The 21755-nt window shown below is 42.9% G+C and overlaps 1 protein-coding gene across 1 annotated transcript; it reads right to left on the minus strand.

Moving 5' to 3' along the window:
- Window positions 1-268: 268 nt before the first annotated feature.
- Window positions 269-14851, minus strand: LOC115192732 (neural Wiskott-Aldrich syndrome protein). Its single transcript, XM_029751540.1, has 11 exons — window positions 14377-14851; window positions 11898-12032; window positions 11684-11770; window positions 11492-11588; window positions 10673-10696; window positions 7789-8008; window positions 7356-7398; window positions 4747-4900; window positions 2275-2846; window positions 2083-2191; window positions 269-1312 (listed from the first exon to the last, which is right to left on the minus strand). Exons 1-11 carry the CDS (start codon window positions 14479-14481, stop codon window positions 1251-1253), a joined length of 1608 nt encoding a protein of 535 aa, XP_029607400.1. The 5' UTR covers window positions 14482-14851; the 3' UTR covers window positions 269-1250.
- Window positions 14852-21755: the final 6904 nt, after the last annotated feature.

Genomic DNA, 21755 nt, shown 5'->3' on the forward strand with positions numbered 1-21755 from the left:
GCCTCTCCCGAGTCCGTACGGGAGTTGCAGCGATGAGACAAGACTATAACTACTACCAATTGGATACCACGAAATTGGGGATAAAAAAGGGGTGAAAAATACAAAAAATAATAATAATTCACAGTTCCTGTTGCTGCAGGATTATTTTCCTGCTGTAGCAAACTGGCTCAAATTAAGATCCTACATCTGTATACTGATCCTGCCCATCATAAGCTTTGTTTTCCCCGTCACTTTAGCACATTGTTGGAACACAACTATGACATTGCACTGTTACTCTTACAGTAAATTCAATTTTGAAATTGTGCCAAGATATAACAGCTTTGAACGTACAAGCATTGAACACATTTACACGAGTCAATTTGGGCTTACAATTCTAATAAGTGGACTCCATATGAAAAAATAACTGTGCTAAACTAGGATCTCATTAGGAAAATTGAAGGTACAGAAAAGTAGGGTAAGAAAATAGTGTTATCTTGCATTAACAACAATAACAACACAATGACCTCTTTCGTTTGTTACGTGTGTGTGTATATATATATATATATATATATATCTCCCTTTCTTTACAGACAGGGGAACAAAACATTTAAAGTAACACACCAAACAAATATATCCTAACTAGAATTTAACACTGTTAATCCATCAGATACCGTACTACTTGTACCTGCTGCCTTTAGGCTGTCATAAGCATGACATAGCAGCAGTGTATTATTCCATAGGGCTAAGTGTTCAGAAAGTTGCAGATAGAAATATAATGTTAGCTGATACTGTAAGTGAATAAGAACTATTCTTGAGGACCGAGAATCATAACTATTCTACACAATACGTTTCTATCTCTGGACGTTCCGTGACATTGCACCCTCCTAAACAGACGCCAGGTGTCATTGGTGATTTGTATTAGCTTACGACAAGCAATCTCACAACGTCACATGCGGTGGTCAGCCTGAGCAAGTCAGCGTATTACCATGAACAGTTATGACAGCTTATAATATTTGTATATCATGCTTTTAACGGTGATGTGAGCATTCTATGACAGAGTTGCAGGAAAGTGTTACCAGAGATACCCTCTGTAGAGTATGTGGCAACACTTTACAGATTAAATGAACAAGGTATTGCACAGGTTAATAAAAGCAAAAAGGCAACAATAAATAGCGCAAAATCATAGAACATTCTCAATTTTAGTCAGGTTTTGGAAGATTTTAGGATCAGTTTAGTGTCAGTTGTGTTGTGGAGGAGGACGAGAAATTTTACTAGTCATCCCATTCGTCGTCATCTTCGAAATCCTCTTCATCATCATCATCCTCATCTTCATCTAGGAAATGTCAAAGCAGACTTGTTAACAAAATATAAAGAGATCTTCATCTTTATATTAAGGGCAACTGGTAATAACACAATCCGGATTCATTCTCAAAGAACACAAGTACTTCAATTCAGCATCTTGACTTGCAGCTGCTCACCAATGGCTGCATGGCACAAGACTATTCGTCCACTGAGCTAAAGTCGAGGCATTAGCTCAGGGAGTCAACGTAAGTCTTCAGGTCATTCATCAAGCAAGTGCTGTTAACCGAATCACTTCCATCACACAGTCGGCTGTGTTGCCTTGGACTTTTCTGCTCTAACTCACTGTGAATATTCGTCATTGCTGTATATTTAAGCAATAATACCTGAGGGGGTGTGGTATTTCGCCAATATACCACGGCTAAGCACTGTTCTTATGCACGTTACAACGCGGAGGGCCTGGATACAGCCCTTAGCCATGGTATATTGGCCATACACCATAAACCCCTGAGGTGCCTTATTGCTAATTAGGACAGTAAAAATAATAGTGTCATACTCGTGGTATACGGTCTGATATACCACAGCTTTCAGCCAAATCAGCATTCAGGGTTCAAACCACTCGGTTTATAATTCATGAATTTATACTCCTCTGTATAGACTTTATTTTTAGTGGTATTGTGCGTTGTCCTGTTCACTGTTGCAATGCCTCTTGGCCAGGTTGTTAATGCAAATGAGAACTGGTTCTCAATTGACTTATCTGGATAAATGAAGGTGAAAGAAATAAACCTGCCAGTGGGAACCTACCTGAGGAGTGGATGGCTTTGCTCCTCTTCTGCATGACTTCCATAAGTGCCCCCACGATGCCTGCCGAGGGGGCCGGTGTAGGGGAGCCCGAGTCTGGGCCGTCTGGTACCTGAGACACGCACACACACAGTTAATCACACAAACAAACATGGAAATACACTCAAACACAGACAGGCAGACAGTGGCACTTACGTTTTTTAGCTGGATGCCCTGCCGTATCTGGTTGAGCAGCGCATCGCGCCCTATGGTGGTGGCCGGTGGCTTGGAGGCCGGTGGCTCCACCTTCTTCAGCTGGGTGCCCCCACGGATCTGCTCTAGCAGGGCCGACTTACCCCCCGAGCCCGGGGGTGAGTGGGGCGACTCCACACCACCGTCCAGCTCTGGAGGGGGCGGGGGTCCAGGTGGGGGTGGTGGTGGAGGAGGTGGAGGAGGGGCTCCCCCGCCACCGGAGGGTGGTGCTGCTGGTGGGGGAGGTGGCGGTGGGGCCTGGGGGGCGTGTGAGGGTGGAGGTGGTGGCTGGTAGTGGTGGTGGCCGTGGCCCCCTCTGTTGGGGGGCGGGGGAGGAGGGGGGGCTCCTAGGGCACCAGGCCTGGAGGGGGGAGGGGGGGGAGGGGCAGAGGTGGGGGCCCGTGAGGGTGGAGGTGGGGGCGGGGCACCCCGGCCACCTCGCGATGGGGGTGGTGGTGGTGGGGGAGGAGCTGGGCCTGAGCTGTGGGGTGGGGGAGGAGGAGGTGGGCCACCCCGGGAGGGAGGAGGTGGTGGGGCTTGGTAGGACAAAAAAAGATGGAAAAGGAGAGAAAGAAAGATGGAAAAGGAGAGAGAGAGGTCAATTTGACAGTCACAATATCCCATTCAGCAGGGGTTTGAATTACTGGGGAGAACGAGAGTTCTGAATGATCCCATTACAAAATCAGGGCTCTCACTTTATTAGCACTGAAAATGTGTGCATGCTTGTGCATGCTTCCCCAAAAATGTTGTTCCCAATTATAGGTTATCCCCCAAGAGTTAATGCGCAATTCAAACCCTGTCATCCAGATACTCTGTTAAAAATCACTCCACAGCCAACACCCCCCCGACAGCACAGCAACTTGGCAATCATTGAGCTCAGGAATTCACTTCTGGCAACATTTTACATTATAGCCTTTCAGTTTTGTTCATTTTAAATTCAGACAAACCAAACAGCAGTCAGCTTTATCCAGTTATGCAGGTCAAAGTTCACACAGTCAACACCTGAGGCAGAAACACACCAACCACCACTCTATGGAAACACACGGATAGTTACCCACCACACCACCTGGGCGGCCCTGGGAAAAGACCACATGAATAAGCCCCGTCTGGCATTCACCATCTCATTACCAGTGGAGTGCATTCTCACCATTGACTTCATTAACTTCAGAGTTACAAGGAAGTTCATCACATTTACAGTGGGTGGAATCCTTGAAACTTGAGATCAATGATTGATATATATACACTAGATGACTGATAGGGGGCACTGTGTTGAAGCCACCGTGCCTCCATCTTCACACTCCCCACCATTGTAAAAATATTTTGGAAGCTATCCACGCATTTTTTTACGTTGCTGCTTCCACTTTACTTCCCTACTGCAGAGCACCGGTGGCAAACTTGCCAGAGTAAATTAATTGAGAGTCAATTTATAGATAATAAAAGTCAAGTAAACAAGTATAAAATGTAATTTAATATTTATTTCATTCAGGTTTGCTAACATTATCTAGACCTACTGTGATAATAACGTTAGTTGTGTTGTGTCAGAGTTGAGGCCCGGGCCATCCAACAAAGCCAAAAACTATAAAACGTTGGTGAGCATCCACACTAGAGGAAAGTGTATTGTTCTACAGGCCTACTGTCAATCAACTGTTCAACTCATCCTACTGTACACTGCTATTAACTGGGTGGTAACAAGACCATTCATGAGGTCTCCAACCCACAGATACTGGTTCAGACCATTCAGTGTTCATTGTCATAGTGACAACTAAAAATAATACTTCAATGTACATGTAGGCCTAATGAAAAATAATACAGTAATGCATATTTAAATGTAGCCTGCGCATCTCTTAAACATACAGCATGTCATTGTCTCATTGCTAATTAACAACAGTTATGTAACACCCAATTCCCCTGTGTAAAAAAAGTTATTTCCCCCTTACACTCAATAACTGGTTGTGCCACCTTTATCTGAAATGACTGCAACCAAATGCTTTCTGTAGTTGTTGATCACTGTGGAGGGATTCTGGCATATTGTCGCATGCAGAACTGCTTTAACTCAGATGATTAGCATTGCATTTATTAATGCCTACATTACTTTTTGCCACATTTATTCTATTACAGAACCCATAATGCATACTTTTAAATTATGTGACAAACATAAAAAATATATATACTTTAAGGAAAATATTTGTAAGACATACTAATGTTACTGTCCACACTACAAAAACAAAATACTTAAATACATGTAATTTTATCCTTGAAACATTTAATTGAAATACTGTAGAATTATTCATTCAAATGGAGGACTGCTCCTACTGCGGAGTGCCAATATGGCCGACTGGCTTTTCAATGGCCAATGCATAGCATCAGATCTCCAGGTTTTATATACGTCATTGCTTGAGATACAAGGAACTCAGAGGATGATTCCAGTGAACTTACCTTGCCTACGGAGCTCGTTCTTGACGGCCTCCACCCCTCCTTTCTTTTCGATGAAGTCATAGATGACCTTGGAGGTCTCCTTGTCCTTCAGCTGGGCCTCTGAGATGCCACACATGTCAAACAGGTTCTTTAGCTCTGGGTCCAGGTTATTCAACTGGGGCAGAGAAATAGAGATAGTGAAAGACCGGGTCAGGACAATTCAAAACCAACATATTTGTTTCTCTTGGCATTTAATCCTGAGTGGATGGAATCTGTAATGTTTTGAAAATGGCTAAAATTACGCTCTACATACAACCATGGCCTGCCAAATCCAAAAATGCAATGCCAATTCCATTTAACTAATAAAACTTAATAAAGCGCCGTTAAGAATCAAATGATTTTGTCAATCTAAGTGCCACTCTGCCATCTTGTGGATGAACATGGGTATTGCACCAGATTGTGCACACAACAACACATGGCCTTTAACTGACTACTTTTTGTTTGTTCAATCATACTTGGGTAATACTGATCTCTGCAACTAGTCTTCTTTGCTTCGGCATGAAAGAGTGTGCGTGATACTTCTGTATGCATGATTAGTCAAGTAAATAGATATGCAATTAAGCCCAAGGGAACGGGGTTCAATCAGTCATGCTCATCACTGTCATTAAAACAGACTGTATTCTGTCCATTAACAAGCTCTCTGGTCCACTTGGTTCTTAGTGACATGCATCACTGACTGCAGAATCAGACTGTGTTTTAGATGTCTTCCTCTGTCTCACTCCGGATTGAATTCAAAACCCTTCTGCTGACTTTCCAGTATATTCATGGAAATGCCCCCCTTATCTCCAAGAACTGCTCACCCTCCATAACCCCACCCGCACCCTCAGGTCAAGCGATAGCCTGCTCCTCCACGCCCCCAGGACTAAGCGCCGCTCCTTGGGGGAATCGGGCTTTTAGCTTGACCGCCTCTAGCCTCTGGAATGCCTTCCCAGACCACCTGAAGTCACCACAGACTCTGGGCTCCTTTAAAAACGGGGCTAAAGACTATTCTCTTTAGGAAGGCATTCTGTTCATAGATGTGTTCCTTGGTGTCAGTTGTCCCGTGTAGTGTCAGCTGGGTTCTTTGGTGTCAGTTGTCCCGTGTAGTGTCAGCTGGGTTCTTTGGTGTCAGTTGTCCCGTGTAGTGTCAGCTGGGTTCTTTGGTGTCAGTTGTCCCGTGTAGTGTCAGCTGGGTTCTTTGGTGTCAGTTGTCCCTTGTAGTGTCAGCTGGGTTCTTTGGTGTCAGTTGTCCCTTGTAGTGTCAGCTGGGTTCTTTGGTGTCAGTTGTCCATTGTAGTGTCAGCTGGGTTCTTTGGTGTCAGTTGTCCCTTGTAGTGTCAGCTGGGTTCTATGGTGTCAGTTGTCCCTTGTAGTGTCAGCTGGGTTCTTTGGTGTCAGTTGTCCATTGTAGTGTCAGCTGGGTTCTTTGGTGTCAGTTGTCCCGTGTAGTGTCAGCTGGGATCTTTGGTGTCAGTTGTCCCTTGTAGTGTCAGCTGGGTTCTTTGGTGTCAGTTGTCCCTTGTAGTGTCAGCTGGGTTCTTTGGTGTCAGTTGTCCCGTGTAGTGTCAGCTGGGTTCTTTGGTGTCAGTTGTCCCGTGTAGTGTCAGCTGGGTTCTTTGATGTCAGTTGTCCCATGTAGTGTCAGCTGGGTTCTTTGGTGTCAGTTGTCCATTGTAGTGTCAGCTGGGATCTTTGGTGTCAGTTGTCCCTTGTAGTGTCAGCTGGGATCTTTGGTGTCAGTTGTCCATTGTAGTGTCAGCTGGGATCTTTGGTGTCAGTTGTCTGTTGTAGTGTCAGCTGGGTTCTTTGGTGTCAGTTGTCCATTGTAGTGTCAGCTGGGATCTTTGGTGTCAGTTATCTGTTGTAGTGTCAGCTGGGATCTTTGGTGTCAGTTGTCCATTGTAGTGTCAGCTGGGATCTTTGGTGTCAGTTGTCTGTTGTAGGGTCAGCTGCAATCTTTGGTGTCAGCTGGGATCTTTGGTGTCAGTTGTCCATTGTAGTGTCAGCTGGGATCTTTGGTGTCAGTTGTCCATTGTAGTGTCAGCTGGGATCTTTGGTGTCAGTTGTCTGTTGTAGGGTCAGCTGGGTTCTTTGTGTCAGTTGTCTGTTGTAGGGTCAGCTGGGTTCTTTGTGTCAGTTGTCCTGTCTAGTTGTGTCCATTTTTTTTCTATTTGGTTTTTCTATTTTATTTTATGCACTTCGGGATTATTCTGTCAAATGAAAAGCGCTTTACAAATGTAATAAAGCATTTTTATTACTTAGCCTGGTCCTAGACCTGTACTGTATGTGCTTAAGCCAACTTCTCTGACAGTTGTTTGAATGGCATGACAATGATAGACCTAACAATAACTAATCTGGCTAATATTGGCAAAATCACTTCATGTTTTTGAAGCATAGCTGCCCAAAACAGTGACAAAAGATTTTCTGGAATATTTGGGGTTGCAAGAGGGGCATGTATGACAGCATTGAATGTATGATAAGTATGCGCTGTATCCAACAGAGGCCATTGTGTGGGTCAATCATGGGTCGGCCACACAGGTCACCATTGTGTGCCCATGAAGGGTGTGTGTGTGTGTGTGTGTGGTACTCACATCGAAGCCTGTGTTTGGGTCCCAGCCCACATGGCCGATGTGCCTGAAGAGAGACAGACACACAGGACAGACAGGGATGAGCACATACATACACGTGTACCCACACGCAAGCCGGTTCATAAACACGCGTGCAGCTGCGCATTACACATGCAGCAACAAACACATCCAAGCACAAACCCTCATGTAAACCCACTGGCCTGTGCACGCACACATGCACAGGCGCAGTTCTGAATGCACACAAACACAATTGAGCCATTGAAGAGGTTCACAAGACACAATGAAGCACGCCCTCAAACGTGAGTGACGAGCTCAATACGTTACACAACAACTTCACAGAACATAACATACATACAGGAAACCTCCTGCTGTACTACATCTCTCTACAAAGACCCGTCTGAAGTGTACTCTATAGACAGAAGGGTGGTCCACTCACTGGAAGTTGCTGGGGGTGCCTATGTCAGCCTTGGTGAGCTTCTTCCTCTTGCCCTTGACTTTCTTCTCCTTCTTGCTGAAGCTGCTGTGCAGCATGTTGTTGATGTGGTGTGTCTGAGGCTGCTGCTGCTGGTGCTGTTGATGATGGTGGGAGTTGTGGAAGCGCACATTGTTGATCTCCGGGTTCTTGATGTCCACTGTGGCCATAGGGAGAGCTGGGCCTTTAGTAGGAGGGAGAGGAGGAGGGAGAGAAGGAGGAAAGGGAGAAACTGTTAGAACTAGAAGCTCAGAACCAGTGCTGGGAAGCTCAGAACCAGTGCTGGGAAGCTCAGAACCAGTGCTGGGAAGCTCTCACAAAATGAGTGGAAGCCAATCCAAAAGGTCACTCTTTCATTTCTTAGCATACCCAACAAGTTGTAATACAGACAGGTCCGATTATACAGCCCTTTTTAATTATTCATAAGAGACCCAAGAGTAACATTAATTTGCATACTTGACTGGCCGTAAAAACCTTACTGTATAACTTGGTCTGTGTTGTGACTATGGTAGTCTCTAAAACCCATCAACAGTTCAGGCCAGGTCAATCTCACAGCTGACAATGCAGGACCACACACAATTAAACACCAGTCTTTTGATGTATTTAGAACTATTTCAAGATTGTTGTCTTTACACTAACAGAGGGCTGTCCTCTACACACATGCCAGGACCTTTGTGAATATCTAGAACCTTAACACCAGCATGTCACAGGGTTGCAAACAAGTCAGTATATATTCCATTTAAATTCTAATTCAGATTAGCGAAAGATTTTACATTTATGCCAAAAAATAATTACATCATTATGTCAATCATGTGCATTAATTTCTTAATTCACTAGAATTGAAATGGGATCTGCATGAAAACAACCCTACCGTTAAACACCTCTCGCAGCCAACGCTTAGTCCTCAGTTGTTTTAGCACCACACGCTCTTTCTCTTCCTCAAAAGGGCAAGGGCAGGACAACGGCATATAAAACCCATCCACAAGAAGCACTGGACACCCAAGCAGACCCAACCACTCTTCCAACTTCAACTCACTGTCCCATGACTCTGATAAAGGCAGACTTGATAAAGAGGTTGGTGCAATACATCCTTGTTCCATCCAGATGATACACCGTTGGGAAGACCAATGGACTCATTTGATGTATTTCTTATTTAACTGACCGGCGAGGCTCTCGAGGCTCTCAAACTGCCTGTGGCTGCACCAGTGAATAGCACAGCAGTCTTTCAGACTAAAGAACTGAAAGACTAAAGAAACGTTGACAGAATCAATCTGGTTGAAAACCAGTGTTTGTCCTCCCGGTGTTTGTGTGTTTGTTGTAACTTATGTGACATCAGTTAGGTCAGACCCAGAGTCACACAAAGACAGTTTTGGTCAACTTCTGAGCTGGGAGCCATGTTGCTGCCTTGGACAATTCAATTCATCCATTCATGATGAACATCTAGCGCTTGGTTTAAAATTCAGCTAATTCCTTGGACTGTTATTGGTCAATATTACCCAGGAGGCACCAACATGGCTGCTATGGATTATGTCTAGGAACTTGATAATAATAATGCCTTCTGATTGAAACTGCAACGACCAACTGTAACGGAGCTAGGTCTGTTAACTACTCTTGCATGATGAATAACCTTGGCTGATACCTAGGTTAGGCTTCAGATCAGTGGGCTAACACAGTCTTCTGGAATGCAGAAACCCTCAGTACATGGCTGTGGTCAAACCTCCCCAGTCTAGGCCTTTGAGCTCGCTCCTTGAGTCCATGTTAATCTCCACAAAATGCAGTTGGATCTGACATAATCAGTAATCCACAGCTAATCCCAACCAAATCCCTGGATTCCCTAGAAATGTTAGAAGTCTCAGCTATCTACGAGGACATGCAAGCATGACTTTGAAAGCTCCCTTGCCTTGAGACACGTTCACCCACATCTTTCCACTTCATTGGGAGCTTTCAATTAAGAACTTGCAAAGAATCCATGCAGTGGTACCATTCAGATGTAGCTGTTTGGCTGTACGTAAATCATTGATGGACAGACCAAGCTAACGGTTGTCCTCCTGTCCATTTTAGGCTTCAAAAATCTCAGAAATGTAATCATTCAATATCAATAAATATTAACGTGCTTCCTTTCCCAAAGCACACACTGCCAACATGACAGTGAATTATGACAAGGAAAACAAAATGAACATATTGAAGGAGGAGAGGGAAGCAAAAAAGGAAATAACTCCCAAAGCAAAGAGTGAATCTAGGGCAAATATGTCACCTTGTTAGTTTCACACTCAATAATGGGACTGACATATCCCAAACAATATCCTTCCACCATGGAGAATAGTCCTTCTACAGAATCCCTACATTTGGGTCCATTTGCATTCAAATACCAAATTCTATGCAATAGACTGTGATTAGTACATGAACTTTAAGGTATACAAGTATCTGTGAGAAGGCTGATTTAAAGAGAGAGAGTTGGCAGTTGGACACGCACTGAGAGACCCATATGGTTTACACATGGCACACAGGGGGCCTCATGCTGCACAGATTAACCCTAAAGCCCAATGTTAGGGCTAAACATTACAATGTCAACAAAGTCATACTCGGAGTGAATGCATGTGTACTCATACGAATTTGATTTAGCCCATTTCTTTACAATAACTGACCGTCTTATCATGCCATATCGCAAAGGTGTGTGTGTGTGTGTACATGCATGCATACTACTGTACATTTTATTTTGCGTGACGGATTATAGGAGACTTATGCTTTTGTAATGTAAAATAACAAAGGATTGTGTCCCACTACAACATGTTGAAGATCAACATTTGGACTATACAAATCGGTACAATTCAAAGAATGGACAACATACCATTTGCAGGGTCACGTCTTTTCTCTGCAAAACAAAACGGGCACAATTATAATTTCTCAGCCAATTCAGATGGCAAAAGCCACAGCTATCAGAGCGATAGAGAGTGTATATGAAAGTGTGAAAGGAGAAGAAAAGTGTTTGGAAAGCATTCAGAGTTAGTTTATGAGAGTCAGATGGACAGACTGAAATAGGATGGAAGTCTGGAAAGGTAGCCACTGCAGACTGGAGAGAATGACAGTTCTCTGACCAGTCAGATCCTGGCTGGCGGATAAATTCCAGAACAGATGCAAACACAAGAAACAAAATTGTCGTGGAAAAACAGTAGAGAATTAAAACTAGCTGTCCCTAACATACCATTACAGTAGCCCCTTTCCCAGCCCCACGTCTTTGGAAACTCACTCCTCACAGCAAGAGCAGCACACGTCAAAGGCTGGCAAGCAGAGAGGAACAGAGAGAGATGGAGGGAAGCCAGAAAGGAACACCATCACAGCTTTTAACACAGAGACCCTCTGCTGTTTTGACTAGACAGACATACCACTGACTTTCCAACAGCAACCAGCAAAAAAAACTGACACAGGGCTCAATTCCAAACCCATTCCTAGACCCTTGTTGACCCCAAATGAACCCCTCGAGGAGTTACAAGATACATCTAAGGCAGAATGATGGGTTGATTTGGGATTGGGCCCTGTGGGGTTGTTAGTAGTAGAGCAGTGAGATAAATTTGAGCTTTCTTCGCTTTCCCTGTCCAGAGGGTCAAAGGCTGAGGTGATGAGAAAGCAGAATGCGTGTAGACTGAGCCCGCGGGGCCACTGTAGTTACCCGTTTTACGTTGCCGTCTGCCGAGTAGGTCTTTCAGTGCGGCTCTAAATCGCTTGGCCTCTTCCTCACTAGCGAAGTTCAGGCCTACCTGGCAGTTCTGGCGATAGAGAGAGGAAAGAGAGATTAGTCATTTTTTTAAAGACACTGTCTATGTTGCGTCCACAAGCTTTCACGTGGAGATAGTATACTTACATCTCCTGAAAACGAAATGAAATAGGACCTCGAGCTGTTGATTGAGAAGTTATTGTAGAGCTCCTGTTCAAACATGGTTTTCCCTTCCTGACAAGAGAGAAATAACAGTTACTGAAATTCCTATATTGGCAGCACAGAGAGGGATTTCCTCAGGAAAGGTATTAAGCTAGTGAGGCTAGGCTAACTTCAACCATCCTCTAATGCACTCACTCACCTTGATGTCAAAGACCCTGATGAAGTAGGACCTCAGAGGGTTATCCTTGATCAGACAGGCCACTCCGCAGCACCTCTTTACCCAGGACGAGCTCCTGTCTGCCCCATACACCTGGACCACCGCTGTGCACAGGGTCTGAGGACATCATCACAATGGGAGTGTGTGAGCGGTACTTACAGCAAAGTAAAATACCCTATAGTGACACAATGATAATAAAATGTGATTCAAAAGTGCAGTGTTGGATTGCACGTCACTTTTTTTCTACAGGAAACTGACTGACTACATTCTACAACTGGTTACATGAACCCCATTGTTAACAAGCCTAACTAGTGGAATGCCTCTAGGGGCCAATAAGTAAGTTATGACAGTATAGAGGAAGAGGAACACATCCACGAACAAGAAACACTGATTAGATGCCCCGGGAGCATATAGTACAAGGTTTGCAAATCAGACAGCCTGAGCAGACCTGATAGAGAATGATAGACATAGCCAGTAGCCACACAAACCAAAGCTTGGTTTTCTGTCACCATGGACACGGAGAGCGACCAATGCCAATCACCAAGGAGACCACAAGGAAGAGGAAATACCACTCCGGCTTGCTTCCTCTTCCTTGTCTATGATTTATTATTGCAGGTATGAGAGAAAACGAGGAAGCACTTCTCGCCCCATACTCACACCTCATCATAACACAGGAAAGGTCACTGGCCAGACCATAGGCTAAGTCTAAATGTTCCCAAATGGTAGGAAAAAGGTTAATGAGATAGAAAGAACACACATCGAGCTATGGCTGTCTTACTAGACACTCAGCTTTGACATATGGTGTTGCTCCTAATATAACGTTATTTATCTGGACAGGGTACTGTAGACTATTCCAGAATATTTTATTTCTCTCAAATGTTGTGCATAAATTTGTTTATATCCCTGTTAGAGCATTTATCCTATGCTAAGATAATCCATCCACCTGACAGGAGTGACATATCAAGAAGCTGATCAAACAGCATGATCATTACACAGGTGCACCTTGTGCTGGGGACAATAAAAGGCCATTTTAAAATGTGCAATTTTGTCACACAACACAATGCCACAGATGCCTCAAGTATTGAGGGAGCTTGCAATTGGCATGCTGACTGCAGAAATGTCTACCAGAGCTGTTGACAGAGAATTAAGCTGCCCGTTTCCCTTTTGGGATCGTCTGCGGGGATGTGCTGAGGAGTATTTCTGTCTGTAATAAAGCCCTTTATGGAGAAAAACAAATTCAGATTGGCTGTGTCTGGCTGCCAAGTGGGTGGGCCTATGCCCCCCCAGGCCCACCCATGGCTGCACCACTGCCCAGTCATTTGAAATCCATAGATTAGGGCCTAATGAATTTATTTCAATTGACTGATTTCCTTATATGAACTGTGTCGCAGTAAAATATCTGAAATTGTTGTGTTTATATTTTTGTACAGTATATCTTTCATATCAACAAGGGATTTTTTGATATTTTTTTTAAAATGTCAAATGACTACACAACGTTATGAGGTTAGGGTTCCCACACGGACATATTTCCATGTTACAGAGCTTGTTTACGGAAAACAGATGGAAGACAGAGGAATGCCTTTGCTAATTAGCATATCTGAACAACTGTGTGTAAACGAAAGATGGACACCACAAACTGGTTTTCACTGAGAAATACTGTCAGATGCAACTGTTAAAACAGTATGTTTTGCATTTTTTAAATATGATATGAAAGTAGAGGGCTTTATGTTTCTAGAACCGTACCGCAATTGAGAATAGATTCTCGTTTAGATGGAGTTGGTTGTTTTGGCTGCCAGAGCCAATTCACCTCTAAACAGAACAGGGTCCTTGGACTGTCAGGATTACCGTTAGGCTCTTTTAGTCCATTATTGGGCTAGTTCTGACCATATTCCCTATTGTGCAAACACACAGGCTAATGTCTTCCCTCGGGAAGTTGCATTGGCTGTCAAACTAAAACAAAATATTGAAGTGCAAAAATTCCAGACTGCAGTGCGTCAGTAGGCAGCACTTAATACATTAGCAGCAGTGCAGTCAATTTAGAAACACACACACAGTCGCGTGCAACATTAACCGATACAATGTTGACCTATGTTTATTAAAATAATGGGGTATGCACTGAATTATAATAGTGGCGTTTGCATTTGTTTACAGACCGGGGTAAACTAATACGCCAGGGGCAAATGTTCACATTTCCAAGCCAATTTCTTGACAACAAATCCCTATGACAGGCAAACATCTCTCCTTTCCCATACTCTTCCCTGCATCGTTCCAGCAAAGCCATGGAAAAAGCTGCTGAGCTGTTATGCGTCTTATCGGCCTGCAGCCAGGCTATTGCCTAACATTAGCCTACATAACAGTACACTAACATTTTTCAAAATAGCCTAACACATTATTTTCGCAAAGTTACAGGTAGATAAATTGCACTTGAGGGCTTAGTGTGGTCGTAAACAAGACAACTTACAATGCATTTCCTGCCCAGGTAGTTGAAGAGGCATTCGTTCTCTTGCGGGGTGAGGAGTATGGAGCCAATATTTCCAACCCGGCGTTGCGGAGGATGGCTATTCATGTTCCCAAATAATTTCCAGATAAACAAAGTTAACTGTTGTACTCTTGAATATTACATACAATTCGTGCAGCCTTTGGTCGCCATGGCCTGCAACTGCATCGTCTTATTACGTTGTTTCTAAGGTAGCTAGAGGCCTGCAAAATGAAATATTTTTGGATCCCGGTTGTTGAATAACGTCACCATGCCCCAGGGTCCTCGAAGAATCTGTGGGAACACCAATCTCTGCAGAGGGCAAAATCTAAACTTTCATTCGTAACTCCAGCTGCAACATCGATAACGTTACATCCATCCAACATGGCACGGTAGGCAGTGTGAAGGAACAACCATTCCAGTGAAGAGGGGGGGTGGAGAAACCAAAAAATAATATAAAAATGAAAGAGTAAGGCCCCCTCTTCCGAAATAAATTAATTTGCATTCAAAAATATATATTTGTATGTCGTCTGTAAATGTTCTGGTGTTACTATATAATGAGGATCCCAAAATATCACGAAGGATGGAATGGTCTAGCCCTAATTCCCAGTGGATTTTGCAAAAGGAATGCGTTACGATGTAAAGGGGTGCGCGCAGAGCTGGGCGGAGACTGGGGCGCGTTCAGCAGGACACAACGTTTTGGAAAGTTCAGATAGAAATCATATGTAGCGCAAACATGCTTCTCTGACATGTACAATAAGGAATCACATCGGCTCTATTTGTGGTTTCTATCAGCAACGTTGTAGAACGTTTGGCAGCTGAACATGTTTGCTATTTATAGGGTGGAGCTACTGCTGTTGTCATATTTTCAAAGAGAGGGATACAATGTTACATATGTACAGCATATAACCTACTTATTACATCTAGAAGCATTTTGAGCACATGAACCTGCTATATAAAAACAAAATAAGTAATATTTTGCTTCTCTCTCTTCTTCTCTAGTTCTCTCTCTCAAACACAACTGAGTTCAGTGAGTTCAATTGCTATCAATATGGATATTTTTGGGAGTTTTAAAACAAGTCCAAAACCTATATCATAATTTGAACATGATTAGTTGAGTATGACTAACATTGAATAAAATATGACTGTAATTTCTTAGATTCTCTTGTTTAATAAAATAATGGAAAATAATCGACCACTTTTTTACTTGATAGCCTCAAGCTGGCATCTGTGTTCCTAAATCTCAAACGTTCATCTTATTCAGGATTTTATTATATAATCATTCATTCAGTAAAATTGCTCCAAACAAGACTATGAGTTTTCATCTGTGGTGCAGACAGCATTTAGTGACACTGGAATTTCAACATGAACTTAAACGGCAAACAACTATGGCTAATATAAATGAAATATGTTGGGCCATGGGGCCTTGGGGTTGGCTATAGGTGTAAACGGAGAACCAAAGTGCTTTTAGGAAACCTTTCCAACTGCACTTGGTGTTTTCAGGTTTAATGTCCTCAAGTCTTATGCTACCACACTGCCCTGTGCTTCATTATCTCACCCCAAACACTGAGCTTTAATCAATACTCCCTGGGGTGGAGATTTGCCTCTAAGTGCTCCTCTATGTCTTTCATCTAACATATAAAGAAGGGAGGAAGAGAGGTAGACAGATGGACAGATTTTATCTGAGGAGGGTGTCCTACCAGGTGCCACCTGGTCCTTCCTTAAACCCTGTCAGAGAGCTATTAGCAAAGCGCTAATCTATTAGGCTAGCAACCCTTCTTGTGTGTTTGGGTGTGTGACGTTAAAAGGTTATTGGATTCAACACTAGGCTAATATTAGCGGGGAGAGACTTGCTGCATCATAAGTCTTACCATTTGACTCTGACATTGCTTGTTCTGATATTGCTCTTTCTGATACTTCTTAATAAAAAAAATCACTTTATGGATTATGTGTGTATTGTTTTGAAATGGAAGCTTTTCGCTGCACCTGCACTAACATCTGCAAATCTGTTTACACAACCAATAAACGTTAATTTTATGTGGTGGCCACAAGATTCTCTCTCTCTCTTTTTCTCACTCACACACGTACGAATGCATGCAAAAAACATATTCAGTTATGTTACCAGCAAAAATATTTTAATCAGATTACAGATACTTTTTATAAACTACTGTAGATGATAACTTCTTGGATTACTTTTACATTCATAAAGGATGTTTGCGAAACAAAAATTAATTTTGACACCTTTCTATTTTCTCAATAACATTCAAATCAGCATTGAAAAAAGGTGCACGTTTAAGTTTGTTCCACCTGAGCGAGTCTGACCACAGATCAGAGACCACTGTGATGACACACCAAATGCGTTTGATGGATCCTTTTTGTCTTCTTCTAATGCCTCTTAAGGGGAAAATAATCCCATTACACACACACACGCACACACGCACACACACATAAACACACACACAAACACACACACACACACACCTTTTGACCTCTTCGCCACCTCTCGTTATCTCTCATACACTTACACATCTCTTGATCTCCACACACACACACAAAGGTGACAGAAATAGCGGCGGAGGGCACACAATTTCCACTAGTGTTGTTTTGTCTGTGGTTCGACACTCACAGACTACTGCCAGTGGATTGTGCAACAAAGAGAGACAGAGAGAATGTAATTAAGACAAGAGAATGGGCTGAACAGAGGAAATGAAGAAAGGAAAGAACCCTAGTTTTGAGACATCCACCACTCCCCCCTCCCTTTCCCTAGGCCTCTTCTGTGCATTCCTAGACATTATTATGTGTTATCCTCAATGGTTTTACTAATGTGCATGCATGGTTTTTCACATTTTATGTGTGCTTGTTTTTTTAAATGGTCGAATTAATAAACTAAACTAAGTACCAAAATCAATTCTTCACTATGTTTTTCTCCCTCAGATGGGTCACGTCATTTCAGGTGGTGACGGTAACATGTGGGCTGGTGAATATTCATCAATTCACATCCCAAGTAGATTCTGTGCTGCATTCATGAAGCAGACGTCAGATCAAGTTGGTGGGCACAATTAGGCCTTTCTGTGTCATGGGCTCGTCATAGGCCAGTGTTCCTAGTCTAGACAAAGCCTGAAACACTTCAATCAGAGGTTTTAGCCAAATCATCACTATCTAGAGTAGACTTTGGACATAACAATGTATATGTAACATTACATGCAAAGGTTTAATAAAGCCTCATAAACCCTTTTTTTATTTTGCTACCAATTTTATTGCATCACATTTGCTTACAAGTACACATTATTTATGTTGCATTCATGCATACCTTATAAAGGTTTTATGAAGAAGAACTGAACAACAGACATTTGTTTTGTTTCTTGTCAGAACAATATACAATTTAGCATTTGTATTTCAATGCAAATGGACTACATTTATTGTTTTGAACAATACAATTGCAAGGGTTTCCTTTATGTAATTACTTGTTCGTAATACACCCAAAATAGTCAATATTTTCACTTCCTGTGAGGAATGTAGTTGCAGAAAAGCGTGGGAGAGCAGCAGTTGACCCTTTTTGTGTGGAAAGATGGCTGGATCTGTTAGTTTCCAGCGTGACCATTCTATCATCGACAGTTACAACTGCAAAAAAAATGGTTAAGGGACTGTCAGTGCAAAAAGATTTAACTTGATCTTATTTGGTCTACGCAGTCAGGGCCTGTGTTCATAAAGCTTCTCAGAGTAGGAGTTACGCCTTTTAGATTAAAATAGATAGACAGAGGGGGGACCTGAGTCTGTATCAGGACTCCTACTCGGTTAAATCACTGACATTGACAACCATAGACCTGCCACATGTCAACATATAGACAGACCTTAGGCTGATTATAATAAGGTATTCTGTTTCAGATGGTATGGTCAATTTTTCAATTACTTTCATGTCTTCTAATATTGAACCTTTCTTTCACTTACAGTAGGACAACTCATTATTCACCACTAGATGGAGGTAGACACTGCGTTAGGGCTGGGGTCTATTCAAGGGCTGGGGTCTATTCAAGGGCTGGGGTCTATTCAAGGGCTGGGGTCTATTTAAGGGCTGGGGTCTATTTAAGGGCTGGGGTCTATTTAAGGGCTGGGGTCTATTTAAGGGCTGGGGTCTATTTAAGGGCTGGGGTCTATTTAAGGGCTGGGGTCTATTTAAGGGCTGGGGTTTATTCAAGGGCTGGGGTCTATTCAAGGGCTGGGGTTTATTTAAGGGCTGGGGTCTATTTAAGGGCTGGGGTTTATTCATGTCACGACTTCCGCCGAAGTCGGTTCCTCTCTTTGTTCGGGCGGCGTTCGGCGGTTGACGTCACCGGTCTTCTAGCCATCGTTGATCCACCTTTCATTTTCCATTTGTTTTGTCTTGTTTTCCCGCACACCTGGTTTACATTCCCTCATTACTTGTCGTGTATATAACCCTTTGTTCCCCCCATGTCTGTGTGTGGAATTGTTTGTTGTAAGTGTTTTGTGCAATTTAGACTGGGTTGCGACGGATTATTTCAACCCGTATTTTGCTGTTCTGGGTGCCGTTTGTTTTTGCATCATTAAAATGCTCCGGCTGTTACCCATTTCCGCTCTCCTGCACCTGACTTCCCTGCAGCCAGTTACACACCGCTTACAATTCAAGGACTGGGATCTATTTATTTCAACAGTCAATGGAGGATTTGGCTTGAATTTTCATTAATGAAGAAAGGAAGAAATGTATCAATAGCAGGCCATTTCCATTTTATGAAATAATGAATTGACTCGACCCCTGGGTTATGAAGAGAAGGACTCATACAACAACATTGAATTTAATGTTGTCTGCCACAGAAGGGCTTGATGTAATTACCTTGCCTATGATGTTTCCTATTTTAGAATTGGTGTCTAGACCCAGATAACTACAATTTAAATAGGTCCTAAATATGATGTCTGTTTAATTTGTTTCACCCTAATTCTGAATGAACCACCACCATGAAAAGGTCTATAGGCACAATCTGTTCCTTGTATGTCCCCTGTGTGACAAAGAAGTTGGGCAGACACCAATATTTATTTGATCTCTAGACACCTTGAGCTCTATTTTCCTTAGTCTGTTAATTAAATGTTTTAGGAAATAAGTGCATGAGAAGTATTGAGGGTAGGAGCCCTTCCTTCCCTTATCAGTGCAGGTCAATAATTCACAATGTTCATGACTGCTTGAAACAGAAAGCTGAGTGTAATCATTCATAGATACAGCCATAGTCAAAAGTTCTCCAAAAGTTGTCATTGGGTCCAGCCAAAGTTCTCATTGAGGGATTAGGGTACTGCGGGTCATCTATAGACGACATGCGTGCTCCAACTACTTTGTCCCACAGGGTTAAAGTTTTTTTGGAAAAAGAACACCTTGCCAGACAATGCTCTTCCATTCTCAAGGTCTGCCAGTGTCCACACGATGTCAATAACAGCTGAGCTCTGTAATTGTAAGCCTTTTCAGTGTTTCTGCAGCTGAGGGGAAGGACCTTGCTCACCACCTCATCACTCCCCATCACAATCAGATAGAGGGAGGACAGGAATGCCCAGTCAGCCATTTTTATGTTGTCTTGGAATGCAATAAAATGTTCCCCCTGTTAGCGGGTGTTTCTGCTGTTTCCACAGGAAATATTTAGGTTGGAGGAATGTGCTTTGATGGCACATGTATATGCACCAAACAGCATACAGTTAGTTTTAGTTAGTATTCCGTGACTACCAAAGAATGTTTTCCTACTTTCTCATGTAGTCCATATGTTTGTGTGACATGCCCATAACTTTTGTAAATAGATTGTAAATTTAGTACATTTCTTGGGTGCTAAACAAATTATATTACATTACGAAAAGTACATGCAACTGCTGCGAGAGCTATTTTCAGAACTGTTGAAATAAAGATTAACTCTGACTACCATGATTTCTGCCATATGGTCTGTTAGAATATTCTACACCTTATTACTATGGTCGTCCATGGTAATATTCTACACCTTATTACAATGGTCGTCCATGGTAACATTATACACCTTATTACAATGGTCGTCCATGGAAACATTATACACCTTATTACAATTGTCGTCCATGGTAATATTCTACACCTTATCCACGTTACACCTTATCCATATGCACCTTAGCCACACATTTCCTTTCCTGAAAACTGAAAGCATCTACTGTACCTGTGTGCGGAGTCTACCTTGTAGATGTAGTCGTGGGTTGTAACAGAACGCAAATTCTGTGATTGTAAAAAATAAAAAGCTTTGTTACATTGTAACAGGTCTCTTTTGAACTGAAGCCATTGACCATTTGATTAAGTCTATGATGATACATGCCATCTGTTTTCATGTTTGAAACATAACACTCTTTGGTTAAAATCCTCCAGTTGAGAAGAGATAGTTAGCAGAGTGAGAGCGACTGTTAGAGATGGGTCCCTTCTTTTGCAAGAGCGGTGTACCCCTGTGCCTGGCCTTTGTGCCATCTCCACTGCCTGACTTAGCCAGGTCAATGAGGAGGAGCCAAGCCAACAAAAGAGGGGCATCTCTGGCCACATAGATACCAAGGGACCCAGGGGGGATCTAAAGTGAAGGGCACTGCTGCACCCCAAAAACCCAGATAAAGAGGCATCTAGGAAAGAGGAGAGCATCGTTGGACACTTATCGTTTCAAGAGGACCTGGACCTGTGCCTCAGAATCCACGGGACAAGACAATCAGTAGAAGCTTGGAAAGATGTATGTGAGACTTTAGATCCCTCAAACTCAACTCTGGACCTCGAAGCCAGTTCCAGTGCTTGTTTTCATTGTTCCCGTCTAATCAGGGACTGATTTAATTATAAGGTAGAACGGAAAACCACCAGGCTCTGGACCTCATAGGATAAGAGTTGAGTACCCCTGCTTTAGATCATAGCTAAGTCTTACTCATGGTATTATATCCCGTTTGGTGTTTTTAAATCATTGATGAAGGATTTTGAAGCTGATTCCTTGACCTTGTCACGCCCTGATCTGTTTCCCCTGTCCTTGTGATTGTCTCCACCCCCTCCAGGTGTCGCTCATTTTCCCCAGTGTATTTATCCCTGTGGTTCCTGTCTCTGTGTGCCAGTTCGTCTTGTATGTTTTTCCAAGTCAACCAGCGGTTTTCCCTTTCTCCTGCTTTTTGATATTCTCCTTTTTATAGTCCTCCCGGTTTTGACCCTTGCCTGTTTCTGGACTCTGTACCCGCCTGCCTGACCATTCTGCCTGCCTTGACCACGAGCTTGTCTGTTACTCTGTACCTCCTGGACTCTGATCTGGTTTTGACCTTTTGCCTGTCCACAACCATTCTCTTGCCTACACCTTTTGGATTAATAAACATTGTAAGACTCCAACCATCTGCCT

This window comes from Salmo trutta, chromosome 4, assembly GCF_901001165.1.
Source record: "Salmo trutta chromosome 4, fSalTru1.1, whole genome shotgun sequence".
Classification (NCBI taxonomy): Eukaryota; Metazoa; Chordata; class Actinopteri; order Salmoniformes; family Salmonidae; genus Salmo; species Salmo trutta.